The sequence below is a fragment of the Onychomys torridus genome, chromosome 15, assembly GCF_903995425.1.
Source record: "Onychomys torridus chromosome 15, mOncTor1.1, whole genome shotgun sequence".
In the NCBI taxonomy this organism is placed as follows: Eukaryota; Metazoa; Chordata; class Mammalia; order Rodentia; family Cricetidae; genus Onychomys; species Onychomys torridus.
This window is the reverse complement of record NC_050457.1, coordinates 27,715,500-27,730,786: the sequence shown is the minus strand read 5'-3', so window position 1 is coordinate 27,730,786 and position 15,287 is coordinate 27,715,500. Positions and strand designations below refer to the sequence as shown.

The 15,287-nt window shown below is 37.8% G+C and overlaps 1 protein-coding gene across 1 annotated transcript in view; it reads right to left on the bottom strand.

The window, feature by feature from the left end:
• Positions 1–15,287, bottom strand: part of Trim23 (tripartite motif containing 23) — a 31,715-nt gene that overhangs the window by 2,160 nt on the left and 14,268 nt on the right. Inside the window, exons 6-10 of the mRNA XM_036207235.1 lie at positions 14,729–14,944; positions 11,083–11,217; positions 4,511–4,640; positions 3,936–4,046; positions 2,418–2,542 (exon numbers count right to left, since the gene is read on the bottom strand). Coding sequence (XP_036063128.1) covers positions 2,418–2,542; positions 3,936–4,046; positions 4,511–4,640; positions 11,083–11,217; positions 14,729–14,944 — 717 coding nt within the window. The remainder of the gene's footprint in view (positions 1–2,417; positions 2,543–3,935; positions 4,047–4,510; positions 4,641–11,082; positions 11,218–14,728; positions 14,945–15,287) is intronic.

The following is a 15,287-nucleotide window of genomic DNA, read 5'->3' as shown; positions in this document are numbered from 1 at the left end:
TATTCAAATTGAATCCTAACCAAAACCTATATTCATTTTCAGTAATTATTCTTAGATTAATTAAAATAATTAATAGTTTTGGTTAGCATTACCTATATATATTAAGGATAATATAATGAAATCAGCCATCTGGCCCCTTCTCACCCAAAAAGAAGTACATATGTAACATAAAAATGGTTTATGTATAAATTATGTTATGAAGGTTGTATTATTTCCCACCCTTGATCCTTCCCAGAAACAATAGTAGTGATTTCTTATATATTTTTCAAAAAAATTTACATATATAATCAAAGTACATACTTTTGTCTTGCGGGCTAGGGTCTTTACTTAACAGAAAGATATTTTTAAATTTAATATGTTATCAACATTAACGTTAAAACTGCATTTCTTTGCATGGATGCCATGTAATTTATTTAATAAGTCCAAAGTCATGTGTTCATATGCTATTATAAACCTGTATCTACAGTTAGCCCTTTACATCCATGGATTCAACTAACTGGTTTAAAATTTTTCAGATCTTATTATATGCCCATTCTGAACATTCCTTGCTCCTTCTTCTCAGAAGCAACAACCACTAACATTTTCTTACAGAACATGCAGACTTGTTATTACTCTCTAAACAATAAGGGCTAACCACTATTAACATACCATTTCCATTTCACTAAGTCTTATAAGTAACCTACAGATGATTTTGAGTATATAGGAGAATGTGTGAGTTATACATAAATACTAAATATTATAAAAAAGACCTTAAACATCCAAAGGCTTTGGTATCTGTAAGAGATCCTAGACCCAATCCTCCATGAATCATGAGGGACAACTGTGTATTCAACACATATATACATACAAGATAAGTTTATCTACATTTACAAAATTATCTTGAGTTAACATAATATACTGCTATAGACCAAGAGTAAAGGGGTATGTATATATATCTAAAATTTGAACAGAGTTGCCATTACTGTGTTTAGTAACTATGCCAGAGTGTATGACTCTCTAAGGATTCTGTCAGTTCATCTTTAGCAACATCACAAGTATATTATTTGCATGTTTACTGGTCAAGTGAAGATGTTTCAGTTCTTGCTAGTTGCCTGTTCTTGTTCATTTTTAGTGAGATGAAAATTCCTTATTCTTCACTCTACTTTCCCTCCTAAGACATCTACTGTATTCAACTTCACTTCAGAGAAATGGAGGAACGGCTCCATTGTTAAAAGCACTGGCTACTCCTCCAGAGGACCTGAGTTTTATTCCTAACACCCAATCAATTGTCCTCACAACTCTGAGGCTTGTGGCTTACAATTGTCTATTATCTCTAGTTTCAGGGGCTCTTGGCACCCCTCGTCTGGCCTCTGTGGGCACCAGGCATACACGTGCACAAACATACACTCAGAGGGAACACCTATACACAAAACTTAGAATTTAAACCCCAGCACTACTTCCTTAAAAGCACTCTCACCTTCCTGTGAAGCTTAGACCAGAAAGATCTAAGAGTCTGGCCTCTCCCACCTGAATCTTCACTCAACCACTAAATTCTATTCTACCCCATGAAAGTCCTCTCTTCTCCGTCCGCCTTTCGGTTCCTCTAATTCAAGGTAATTACATGTCCTATTTTTACTGCCTGGCTGTGGTTTTTTTCCTAGCCCCAAAATTAGTCTTAACATTTTGGTATAGTGTTATCATTTACTAATAAGTCCAAACAGTTTTTATGTTTTTCCTCTGTATAAAATCTAAACTTTTTCATTCTAGCCCTGCATGGTCTTTACAACATGACCAGATCTATTAATCTAGGTTTTCTTCATCCTCTACCTGATGTTCCTTAAAAATGCCCATGCCATTTCTCTTCCTGTTAATATCTTTTCCTTCACTTACAGACCCAAAGACATCTACAAATTCATCCTATCACAATTTTAATTCCAACCTTATAACCCAACCCCACCATATCCAGGATCAAAACCAGGTCGTGCAAATATTGCATAGAGAACTACCTCTGAGTTACAACCCCAGCTTTTTCTTTTGTTGAGATAGGTCTTGCTGTGTAGCTCATGCTAGCTTTGAGATTTCTATTTAGGCAGGACAACCTAAACTTGATCCCTCTGTTCTACCTCCTACATCCTACATTTAGATCCTTTAGGCTACCACTTCAATGAGAACAGCTCTACCTCCTTATTGAAGGAACTTCCCATTTTATCTTTATTAAAGAATATAACGTTTATATCGAGACCCAAGAATGCATTGTCTGCATCAACTACTTGATTTGTGTGTTTCTATATACTCGGATACCCAAGGTAACATCTTCCACAGCAGAAATTTTATAGACAGCTACTGAATTGACTCTTTGAAATCTTCTCAACTGACTTACGACATGAAATATACAAAACTACTGAAGTAGTAAGTGTTCTGATATAAAAATCCATTACCTGTTTGTTAGCAAAAATGAGGAGCAAGGCATCTCGGAGTTCTTTCTCTGTTAACAGCTTTGCAAGTTCACTGTGTGCTTCGCTAACTCTGTCTCGGTGACTGCTATCAACAACAAATACAACAGCTTCCAAAAACACACAAAGTATTCAAGTTATTTGTTAAATTCAGTAAATTAGCCAAGTACTATTCATTATTCTAGCTCAATTTTGTTTACCATCTCCATCTTCATTTAAAGGCTGCCTATTTAATAGCAGGACTTAATGATTGCATCTTGAGTAGTTTACATAACTTCATAGGTTTACTTTCTCCTCTGATGGGATTTATAAAACTGACTATCAAACACATACTGTGCAAGTTGGTTCGTTCGTTCATTCTCTCTCTCTCTCTCTCTCTCTCTCTCTCTCTCTCTCTCTCTCTCTCTCTCTCTGTCTCTCTCTCTCAAATGTGCATAAGAGCGACCTTGAGGATACCTACCTGTTCTGTGAAAACTTCCTTTACAAAAAGTCTTACAAAAGCAGAGGGAGGGCACCGTTTAGGTAGAAGACCAGTAGAAGGAAAAAGGATAGTATGATGACACATATATATGAAAATGCCATAATGAAACTCATTACTTTGTGTGCTAACTTAGAAAGTTAAAAAAAAAAAAAAAAACCTGCTGGGTGTTGTGGTGCATGCCTTTAATCTCACCACTCAGGAGGCAGAGGCAGAAGGATCTTTATAAGGTTGAGGCCAGCCTAGTCTACATAGCAAGCCCCAGGCCAGGTAAGGCTATATAGTGATACTATGTCTCAAAAACTTAAAAAATACTAGTAAGTAGTTTAGAAAAATACAATCTTTTAAAAATAAAGTATCACCATGATTATCTCTCCAAAGTATTCCTCTCCTTCAAAATTATGGCCCACATTTACCATAATACCAAAATTTCCAGGGTAAAAATAATTAGTCTAACATTTAAATGGGAATAGGATGGATGGCATACAAAATAGGTGTATGAATATGCTTCATGGGAGAGAAGAGGCACAAAAGTGTAGAATGGAGCGAAGTGTGATAAAGGCTAGATGGGATGCTGGAATATGTCCCATTTGGTCAAGAGAAAATTATGATGGGTTCCCCTGGGATCACACTGATTATAAATCAGGGAATAGTACTGTGAACAATTATGATAGGCTAAATGTTGGCCTCAGATTACACATATACACCACACTTCATGTTACCTTATTGTTAGCAACCATACCCATAAGGATACTGAAAACAGACTTTAACTTTAATAACAACCAAGAGGAGGTAAGTATCTTTTTTAATTCTACAATAACGGTCTTTCATAAGTAAACTAAATGTACATATCCCAGTTTTACCATTACTTTTTTAAAGTACATTTCCATCATGCCCCCACTACCCTCCCTCTCAAATTCCACCATTTTTCTTCTAAACAGCAGTTTTGCTAGTTAAATCAGAGGACTAAAACTCTTCTTAAGAATGTTTTTAAGTTAAAAAAAAATGTCATTCTTGACTCTTACCTTGTGTATTGAGGTAATAATGTTTCCACAATGGTCTTAATTTGTGCTTTCCACCCACATCCCAAATGGTAAATTTTAGATTTTTGTATTCCACAGTTTCCACATTAAAACCTGTTTTTTTAAAACATTACTTTTTTATATTGCATTTATATTTAACAATAAATGTCACATCAAACGTAAGCAAATCCTTGTTTATATTTTTTAGTTAGCAACTGTCTGCTTATAGCAACAGCTACTGAAGCTAAACTAACTATACTTCTAGTTCTTCGGGGAATGTCTACCTTTAACAGCTACTAAACGTGTACATTTCTCCCAGGGTCCTCAGGACCTGGGCATCCATATACCTGCCCACTCTACCTCTGCCACCTCCCCCTTCCTAACATCAATCAGATTTCCATCCAACTGTCCCATCAACATTCAGTCCTCTTTGCTATGTCACTGTGGATATTTCAGCCTCCACAACCATGACCTCATTTGCTGTGTCTTAGAGCCAGAAAGGGAAACCTGCATAACAATATCACACTCCAAGAATTCACCGAGCTACAAGCCAGTTGGCTAGCAGTATTCAAACTTACCAATTGTCGGAATAGGCTGCATGAACTCATCTTGTTTTAACTTGAATAAAATAGTAGTTTTTCCAGCACCATCTAATCCTAATGTAACTACGCGAATTTCCATTTTGGGTCCAATATGAACTCTGTTGTCCTGTGGTTTTGAAAAAACTGAAGTCAGAATATGACAATATTTATGCTTTTTGTTTACTCTTTGTTTTTTTTTTAACCATGTTGATTGACAGATCTTGTCTCAGAATAATGTAAGGCACTTGACACTAACCTCCAGCAGGTGCATACACACACGTATTTGCACACACATGAATGTGTAAATATCACACAGAAATTTAAAACCCCAAAAAAGAGATAATCAAAAATAAAGACCACCATTAAATTTCCAGAAATATCTATTAATACAATAATGGTGTATATTTTTCCAGATATATTCTACATTGGACAAGAATCATAAAACAAATGTACTTTTCATTTATTTTTTTGTTTGTTTGTTTATTTTTCTAGTGCTAGGAAATGAACTCAGGGCCATCCTACAATAAAGGACAAACAATATATCCCAATCCTCCAGATATGCTTTTGAAAAACAATAAGACAACTATTATTTTTCACTTGCCATAGATTATGGAAAGCTTTCACTTTAATATATATAGGCCAGACTATTGTGATAGCTTATAATCTGAACCACAATTTAAGCAATGTTACATTTTAAATCATTTCTGACTTTTTGATGTTTACAAAGAATTATGAGAGGGCTGGAGAGATGGCTCAGAGGTTAAAGAGCACTGACTACTCTTCCAGAGGTCCTGAGTTCAATTTCCAGTAGCCACATGGTGGTTCACAACCATATGTAATGAAATCTGGTGCCCTCTTCCAGCCTGCAGGGATGCAGGCAGAACACTGTATGCATAATCAATCAATCAATTAATTAGTTAAAAAAGAATTATGAAATGAACATATGTATTATATACATACATTCCTAACTGCAAGACCTATCTTCTCTCAATTATAAAATTGAGCGTGGGGGCTGGAGAGATGGCCCAGAGGTTAAGAACACTGGCTGCTCTTCCAGAAGTCCTGAGTTCAATCCCAGCAACCACATAGTGGCTCAAAACCATCTATAATGAGACCTGATGCCCTCTTCTGGCATGTAGGCATACATGTAGACAGAACACAGTATACATAAAAAATATTAAAAAAATAAAATGAGACTAAAAAGTAAACATTTACTAGGCTGTTTTAAATTTATGTAAAAACATATACAATATTTCCTGACATTTAAGAGCTATATGTTGTTAGAAATTATTGTTTTGCTTTGTTTTCCGAGTACTACTTTTTTAAACTTTTTTTAAAAATATGTAATCTATTTCTATTTTATGTTCATTGGTGTTTTGCCTGAATGTATGTCTATGTGAGGGTGTCAAAAGCCCTGGAACTGGAGTTATAGACAGGCATGAGCTGCCATGTGGTTGCTGGGAATTGAACCTGGGTCCTCTTGAAGAGCAGCCAGTGCTCTTAACTGCTGAGCCATCTCTCCAGCCCATAGAATACTATTTCCTTGACTTTTATGATACAAAATTTTCCTGGCTTTTAATCCCATTTTTATGATATTGTTTTCTGTTTAAATGTTAATATTTTTAGAAAAAATGAGCTCTTCCTTTTCATTCTACTTAAGCCCAATAGTTCCATAAACATCAACTTAATCTATATATGGGCTCCCAAATATTCAGTGTAATCCAACACTACATATCTCAGATATAAAATGATCTAAGAACAAAAATCCAATTGTGAGAAGCCCAGATACGAGCTGAGAAGCCCCAGCACTTCAGTCAGTACAAAATCAAGAGAACTGGGGCTGGCGCCAGTGCAAGCGTTTTATTAGATGGACAAGGCCTAGTTTGATCCTGAGTACTGCAAATAAATAAATAAGCTGAGGCATTCTTAGTGTCCATCACTGTTCTTTCCTTACCAAACATAACAATATATAAACCAGAAAGCCATAAAATACTAGTAAACTTCATCCAACAACTAATTAAAATGATTATACACCATGACCAAATGAGTTTGTAACTAGAAAACAGACATTTCAACATAACTTACTCTACCACATCAACAAATGAGGACAAGAATCAACTGATGATCTGAACTGATACCAGGAGCATTGAGAAAATTCATATGCCTTTACAATAACAAATTAACAAAACAGGAATAGAAACCACACACATGAAAATCCCATAGCAAACACCTCTAAGGTAAAAAAAGACAAAGCTCCCTTCTAGCCATTTCTACTTAACATGGTATTATTACAGGAGTATTCAACATCCTATTGGATTAGAAGTCTTAACTAGAACAACTAAGAAAGAAAAGACATAAAAACAGCTAAATCAAAAAGAACCATGTGAAATTTTCTTTATAAATGGCATGATCTTGATGTAGGAAACCCTGAAGGACGCCCCCCCACCCCGAAAAAAAAAAACTGTTAGAATAAATGAATTGTGAAAACACAATATTTTTTACACACTAATACTGAACAATTCAAAATGGAACCTAAGAAAGCAATCCCATTTACAATAGTATCAAAAGCAATAAAACGTTTAATAATAAACTTAGCTAAAGACTTCAAGACTTGTACACTGAAAACTACAAAACATAAAATTAAAAAAAAAAAAAAAAAACTTTTAAAAAGGCAGGGGAGGGGCTAGTGAGGTGGCTCAGTGGCTAGTTTATTGCCCTTACAGATGGCCAAGGTTCAGATCCCAGCATCTACAGAGGCTCACAACAGTCTGTAACTCCAGTGTTACAGTGAATCTGACATCTTGATGTAGTTTCAGTGGGCACAAGGCATACATGTGGTACACATACATATAAGCAGTCAAAATATTCATAGCCACAAACTGAAAATATATCTTTTTTAAAAACTGGAAAGCATTGTTATAAGAAATTAACAAAGGGGCTAGAGAGATGGCTCAGAGGTTAAGAGCACTGCCTGCTCTTCCAGAAGTCCTGAGTTCAATTCCCAGCAACCATATGGTGGCTCAAACCAAAGAAATTAACAAAGACATCTTGGGCATGCCACATTCACAGATCTGAAAATTAATATTGTTCAGGTATCAGTGGAAGTTCCACCCAAATCCCATTGCATAGGGTGAAAGTGCTCTTCAGTGGTAGAGTATTTGTATACTATATGCCAAAGTACAGATTAGAAAACAAAAAGTCAAATTTTGTGGGGAAGAAAAAAATCTCATAGGCCTCAAGGAATACAGCTAAAAACAATTTTGAGGAGAATAGAGTCAGAGGACTCACGATTTCTGACATTAAAATATTTTACAAAGCTGTAAGAAATGAAAAACATGGACTGACACAAAGCCAAACAAACCAACTGAGCAGAGCAGCCAAATATAAATCACCACATGATAAAGCCAAATGATCTGCACCAAGGGTTCCAAAGATGACTCAACAGAGAAGAGATGATCTTCAAACATGTGGTGAATAAACTGGGAACTGGTGTGTCAAAGAATGAAGAGGTACACTTACCTTATACCACACACAAAAATTAATTCCCAGCAACTTAAATGAAAAGCATTCCCAACTATAAAGTAGAAGAATACACAAGAAAAGCTTCACACCTTGAATCTGACAATGACCACCTAAATATGGTACCAAAGCACAGGCAGCAAAATCGGCAACAGGCTGGCAGTGGTGGTGCACACCTTTAATCCCAGCATTTGGGAGGCAGAGGCAGGCAGATCTCCAAGTTCAAGGCTAGGCTACTCTACAGAGAGAGTTCCAGGACAGCCAGCACAGAGAAACCTGGTCTCGAAAAACCACACACACACACACACACACACACACACACACACACACACACAATGCAAAACACCACCACAATAAGATAAAACCTCATACAGATTAAGATGGTCACTATCCAAAACGAGGAGAAATTATAACCTTTGTGCAACAACAGTAAGATTATCGAATGTTAACAGTGTGTAAAACATCAAAAAATCCCTGGTAACACAAAAATACGGCTAGGAATATAGCTTGGGCCTAGCATGCACAAAGGTATAGGTTCCGTGCCCAGCACTACATAGCCCTGATATGGTGACACATGCCTATAATCCCAGCACTGGATGTCGAGTCCTGAGTGTCATTAGTTCAGTGTCATCCTTAGCTACATAGCAAGTTTGAGGCCAGCACAGGCTACGTACGACCTTTCTCAAAACAAAACCAAAAACAAAATTACACATTTTTAATTGGAAATTTGGAAAACCTTACTACATGATCCACTAATTTCATTTCTGGGATATATAACCACAAGGAGTGAAAATGGGGACTTACAGAGATAACTATACAGGAGCTGCAGAGATGGCTCAGCAGTTAAGAGCACTGGCTGCTCTTCCAGAGGACCTGGGTTCAATTCCCAGCACAAACATGGCAGCACACAACTGTCTGTAACTCCAACACTATTTTCTGGCCTCCATAAGTATTTCACCCATGTGAGGCACAGACATACATGCAGGCAAAACACCCTTGAGATATATACATATACATATACATATTTTTTTTTAATTAAAATTAAGGCCAGGCGGTGGTGGCGCACGCCTTTAATCCCAGCACTCGGGAGGCAGAACCAGGTGGATCTCTGTGAGTACCAGTCCAGCCTGGTCTACAGAATGAGATCCAGGACAGGCACCAAAACCACACAAAGAAACCCTGTCTCAAAAAACCAAATTAAAATTAAAACAAAGTTTAAAATTAAAGAGTAAGGAAAGATTTGTACAGCCATGAACACAGCAGTACTTAATAAGCAAAAGATAGAAGCAATACTAGTGTCCATGAACAGATGACCAGATAAAGTGAATAAGATGTGTAAATACAGAGAAACATTCCTCAGTCTTCAAAAGAAATGCAATCCTTTACATACTAGAACATGAACTTTCAGGATGGTAATGTTAAGCTTGAAAAACAGCCTGTCAGAGAAAAGGAAATACTATAATTGTTCCAGTTAGATGAGGTGTGTAAGCCATTCAAATTCACAGCAGAGATAGGAGAATGGTGGTTAGCAGAGATCCAACAGAAGTTCTTTAAAATATGAGTGTCAGGTTTAAAGATAAAAAAGGTTCTGTTTTATAACAATGTGAATATACTTAATAGCACTAAACTGTCCTCCTGGAAGAAGTAAGGTCAGGACTGGAGCAATGGCTCAGTGTAAGTGGAAAGAGTGCTTGCTTGAGGAACTGAATTTTAGTCCCTAGCAACCACATAAAAATGAGGGTGTGGAAGACAGAGATGGGAGGATCACTGTGGCTTACTGTCCTCCAGTCTAGCTCCAGGTTCTGTGAGAGGCCCTGCCTAAAAGGAACAAAGCAAAGAATCATAAAAGCAAGGCACCCAACATCTTCCTCTGCACACACTGGTACACGCACACACTTTCACACCAAACATAAATAGGTAAGATAATTAAGTCTTACGTTATACATTTTGGGCATAGTTAGATCATGGTACTTAGAATGTTTATCTGAAAACATAAAAACAGTCATATAAATTGTTATGGAGTGATCTTCAGGATGTACACTTGAATAAAAAGAAAGGCATTCCACCTTTAAAAGTAATGAAAGTACATAAAGCATCAACATTTTTCTCTAATTCTGATGAATAAAACTAAGAAAAACTCTAAATGCTTTTGTATAGTGAACAGAGTGAAGAGAGTTAGGAGCCAGGGGCAGAAATCTTTTCTGAATGAACTCTGTTAGGGGCCAGGGGCAGAAGACTTTTCTGAATGAACTCTGCACTGCAGATTTGACCTTCAATTATGTAAACATTTTGCATAATTATATAACAAAATTAATTTTTTAATTATTCCTAAATATAGGAAACAAAATAGAATTCAGACAGAACCCATTATAAAAACAAATATTTCCACCACTAATAGGCCTTCTTTAGAGTCTCTCTCTCAAAACAAAAACAACCAACTAAGAATTTGATTGGAAGCCAGGCATGGTGGTGCATACCCATAATACCAGCAATTGGGAGGCAAACAAAGGAGGTTCAGACTAACCTCAGCTACAAAAAAATTCAAGGTCACCTGCTATGTAATATTGTCTCAAAAAATTTTTTTTTTTACTTTGGAAAAAACCTGAGAAATTTGAATATTAGCTGGATACCTGATAATAATATTAAAAATGTAAAATTCCTAAATGTTTTGGGTAAATCTCCAAAATTCTTATTTAAACTGGGAACTAAGAACAGAGATTTAGTCTACCTTGCTTCTATTTGCCACTGATTAAAGTTTTTATTGAAATTTTACAACTCATGAATGTCCTAGTGTTCTCTTCAAGATGATTTACATACATTTCATGCTACTTAAATTTTTAAAAAGTATATGTAAAAACAAGGTCAGTAAGACCCAGCAGTGGTGGCGCACGCCTTTAGTCCCAACATTTGGGAGGCAGAGGAAGGTGGATTTCTGTGAGTTCGAGGCCAGCCTGGTCTACAGAGAAAGTTCCAGGACAGTCTCCAAAGCTACACAGAGGGTTTTCCTGTCTCAGAAAACAAACAAACAAACAAAATGGGCAGTACATTACCTTTGTAAAAGTGACTGGGATACTGGCATCCAACTGAATGTGATCTGCAACCTCTGTAAACTGCTGCTGTTGTTTCTGTAGTGTTTCTAATAATCTTGTAATTTCTTGTTTTGCCAAGACAACTCTGCAATCATCCTAGAAAAGAAGATGGTATTTCTCATAAAGTTTTCCTTCTAAAAATGGAGACTTCATCAACTTTTAATAAAGCCCATTTAACATGATAGTATTAAAAGTAAAATTTAGAAACTAAGGAGCCACAGTTCATTTGGTAAAAGCCTTGCCTCACAAGCATGAGAACTTTAAATTCAATCCCCAAAACCCAAGTAAAAAGCCAGGCACAATGGTACTTGCTTGTAGTGTGGGAGAGGTGTAAGGTGCATTACATTGGTAAACTCATGTGTTGTTTGAGATCACTGAGAACCTAGCTCAGGAACTGGGGTTGCTTCCCCACTTCAGAGCCAAGTATGTTTATGTTAAGCATCCTCCACACCCCTTGTCTGGTTATGGGATGGCACCTTAACTCTGTGACAAGGAAGGGAACAGCAAGAGATCAAGAATAAAAACATCACATCTTAGGTGGGTTTCTACCGCTGTGATAAAGCAACACAACAAAAGCAGCACAGGGAGGGTGTATTTCAGCTCACAGTTTCACATCACAGTCCAGCCCTAAGGAAGTCAGGGCAGGAACCTGGAAGCAAGAACTGATGAAAAGGCCACAGAGGAGTGCTGCTTATTGGCTTGCTCTCCATACTTGTTTCATCTGCTTTCTTATAGCACCCAGGACCACCTGCGGGGGGGGGGGGGGGCACCACCTTCAGTGAGCTGGACCCACCCACATCAATCAATAATCAAAAGAAGAAGAAATGCACCACAAGGTTGCCCAGAGGCCACTCCAGGGGGGGCATTTCCTCAACTGCCGATCCCTCTTCCAAAATCATTCTAGCCTGTGTCAAGTTGGCATAAAACTAGCCAGTAGACATCATGTCCTTAGAAACAGCTAGAAGACAAATCATTTTGAACATACTTTACTACTGTTTGTTTATCCCATGATATAAAAGTGCCTACAATCAGAAAGAGAAGTATGAAGTCCAGCCACAGGAAGCCCATCCATGGAGAGAAAGCTCAATTGGGAACTCCAGCTGGCTTCCTCAACTTCTCCATTTGATTTCTGCTGGATATATTGTGAGCACCTATTTGATGATGTTATTTCTACCTGTGGCTATTTGTTCTTGTACTTGGAAGCCTCACCCAAGGCCTTGCTCTGCTTGGAATTCCACCAAGAACTCCAGTAGCTGCCTTACTGGGGCTTCCCTAGTCAGTTTCTGCTGAGTATTTCTAAATCCTCAGTTTGACTATGCTACATTCTATTGTGATTTGTTTTTTTCTGAAAACTACATCCGAGGGGACAACCTGCTCTGCCAGAGCCTCTCCCTGGTTGCCTTAGAGGGGCTTCCCCAGTCAGTGTCTGCTGGATGTTTTGAGCACCCAATTTGATGTTTTCTTTGTTCTTTTCCCACCCTGCCCCTCTCTCTACCTTCCAATCTGTCTATCTATATCTACCTATCCATCTTTCTATCATCATCCGCCTATCTATCATCACTTACTATTTATTCTTTTACTTTGGCTTGATATACACTTCACTAAATCAAAACTGAAGGTATGGCTGTTGTAAATAATTTTTCAAACTACACACAACAGGAGTCAGAGAGAGGAAGGTCCCTAAGGCTCAGGAAGACCATATGTAAAAGAGGGTACACAGTACTCCTTAGGATGACACTTGAGGTTGTCCTGTGGCCTTCCTATGTATGTACAAATGTACATACATAGACACTAGACACTTTCACAATACAGGTGTGTGTGCACACATACACACATATATACATAAACCCTTTTTATTATTATTTTTGAGGCAGAGTTTTACTGGATAGCTATGGCTGGTCTGTAATTTACTTTGTAGACTAGGCCAGTCTTGAACTTACAGAAATCAACCTGACTAGGCCTCCCTAGTGCTAGGATAGGAGTGCACCACCTCACCCAGCTACATAAGCTTTTTTTTGAATTTTCAAATTTTTACTTGTATACATCTATTCATAACTTCACATTTAGAACACTTAGCATTAACACAACCAAGAATTAAAGACAAATAGCTGAAATGGGGAATATTAAAAAGAAAATTTTACGTTCATGAGTGTTTTGCCTGCATATTTGTCCATGCACCATATGTGTGCAGTGAAAATGTAAGAAACCTGTAAAAAGGACCCCATGAGCTTTTCAAAACTTCATCTCCTTCTATGAGGACTGACAGTCACAGGAACCCCAAGCCAAGAGTAAACCCCAGCAAGTTGCCTCCTGACTTCCAGCTTTCTTCTCTTGCTCTCTATTAAAAGTATCCAAGACGAAGCTAGGAGACAATACAGATACTTACACGGTTCTAGCCCCAGTAGCAATACTAGATTTTAGAAGAGTAAGACAAGAATTAAAAGACATTATAAATGGCAATCTGGGGGGGGGGGGCATTTTCTGGATTGCTAATTGGCAATGGAGGGCCCAGTCCACAGCAGGTGGTGCCACCCCTGGGCAGGTAGGTCTGAGCTATGTAAGAAAGGTAGCTGAGCAAGCCAAGGGAAGCAACACATTGAGTAGCATTCCTCCACAGTGTCTGCTTCAATTCCTGTCTCCACCTTCCTTCCTGGCTTCCCTCATTGATGGACTGGGGAAACCCTTTTGCCAGCCCCAAGATGGTTTCTGTCCGCATTTTACATAGCAACAGAGAACAAGCCAGGACATACCAACTTTCACAAGTCAATATGACAAGGGCTCAACAACCAACAAGACTATAGTGAGCCTGTAGGCTGGCCACACTTTAAGTATAATGAGACATGTAAGAGAAAAATCTCAGCATGAGTAAGTTGGTTTTTGTTATTTGTTGTTGTTTTTTTTTCCGAGACAGGGTTTCTCTGTATAACAGCCCTGGCTATCCTGGAACTCGATTTGTAGACCAGACTGGCCTCAAACTCACAGAGATCTGCCTGCCTCTGCCTCTGCCTCCCCAGTGCTGGGATTAAAGGTGTACACCACCACACCCAGCTCAAGTTTAAACTATAACTTGGAATCAGCATAATTATTAGCAGCACATCAGTAAAAATAAGATAGGCTGCAGATTTTCAAAAATTCCTAGGGCAATAATTACCCCTCTATCTCCCACTTGTGACAACTTTACTAGAACAACCTTGAATCTCACTTACTAAGAGAAGGAATCATCTGCAAACTGAGTAATGAATTAAAGCGTCCAAGAGTAAACATTTGAGTTACACCTTGAAGAAAAAGCTTTCCACTGAAAGAAAAGAATATACTCCACATCAAAAGACAAAACATGTGTGATAAAGAAAGGCAAATGGGCTGGGCATGATTGAAGAATGACATTACAGGAGTCCTGGAACCAATAGCTTTATGGCAGGAACAGTGTATGAACAGGAGGTCACTAATATGGTTACTGGAGCAATTTGAAGTTAGAGACTATGTCCTAAGACCAATGCTAATACATTGAGTAGAGCCCAATCACTAAATTATGAAAGAGAAAAGCCTATCTCTGATAATTGTGTAGTTAACATTAAAAGTATAGCCTAGCCACAATTGAATTACCTACCTGCTGCAAAGTCTTTTCACAATGGAGACAGGCTGTTGAAACCTGGGACAAGAGAATAGTCATATCCTCTTGTTGCTGCCTAAGCCAAATCAGTTTTTCTCGAACATGAGCATCAACAACACTTAGAGCCATTTCTTCTTGACGACAAAGAGTTTCATGTAAATCAGAAAAATAAGCTCGGACACATGATCGGGCATTCTCTGCAGTACCTGGCACCTATGAAGATAAGAATAAATTTTAAACAATTAAAACCTTAAATTTTGTTTTGTTTTGTTTTGTTTTTCGAGACAGGGTTTCTCTGTGTAGCTTTGCGCCTTTCCTGGATCTTGCTCTGTAGACCAGGCTGGCCTAGAACTCACAAAGATCCGCCTGTCTGCCTCCCGAGTGCTGGGATTAAAGGCGTGCACCACCACTGCCCGGCTTAAAACCTTAAATATTTTATATGTAAAATATCAAGATTTAAATACCATCTACACTCTTAGAGATTTTAAGCCCTCCATTAGACCTTTCCTTATAACTATGTATGAACTTTGAGATTAAGCTGTTAATAAATTATATC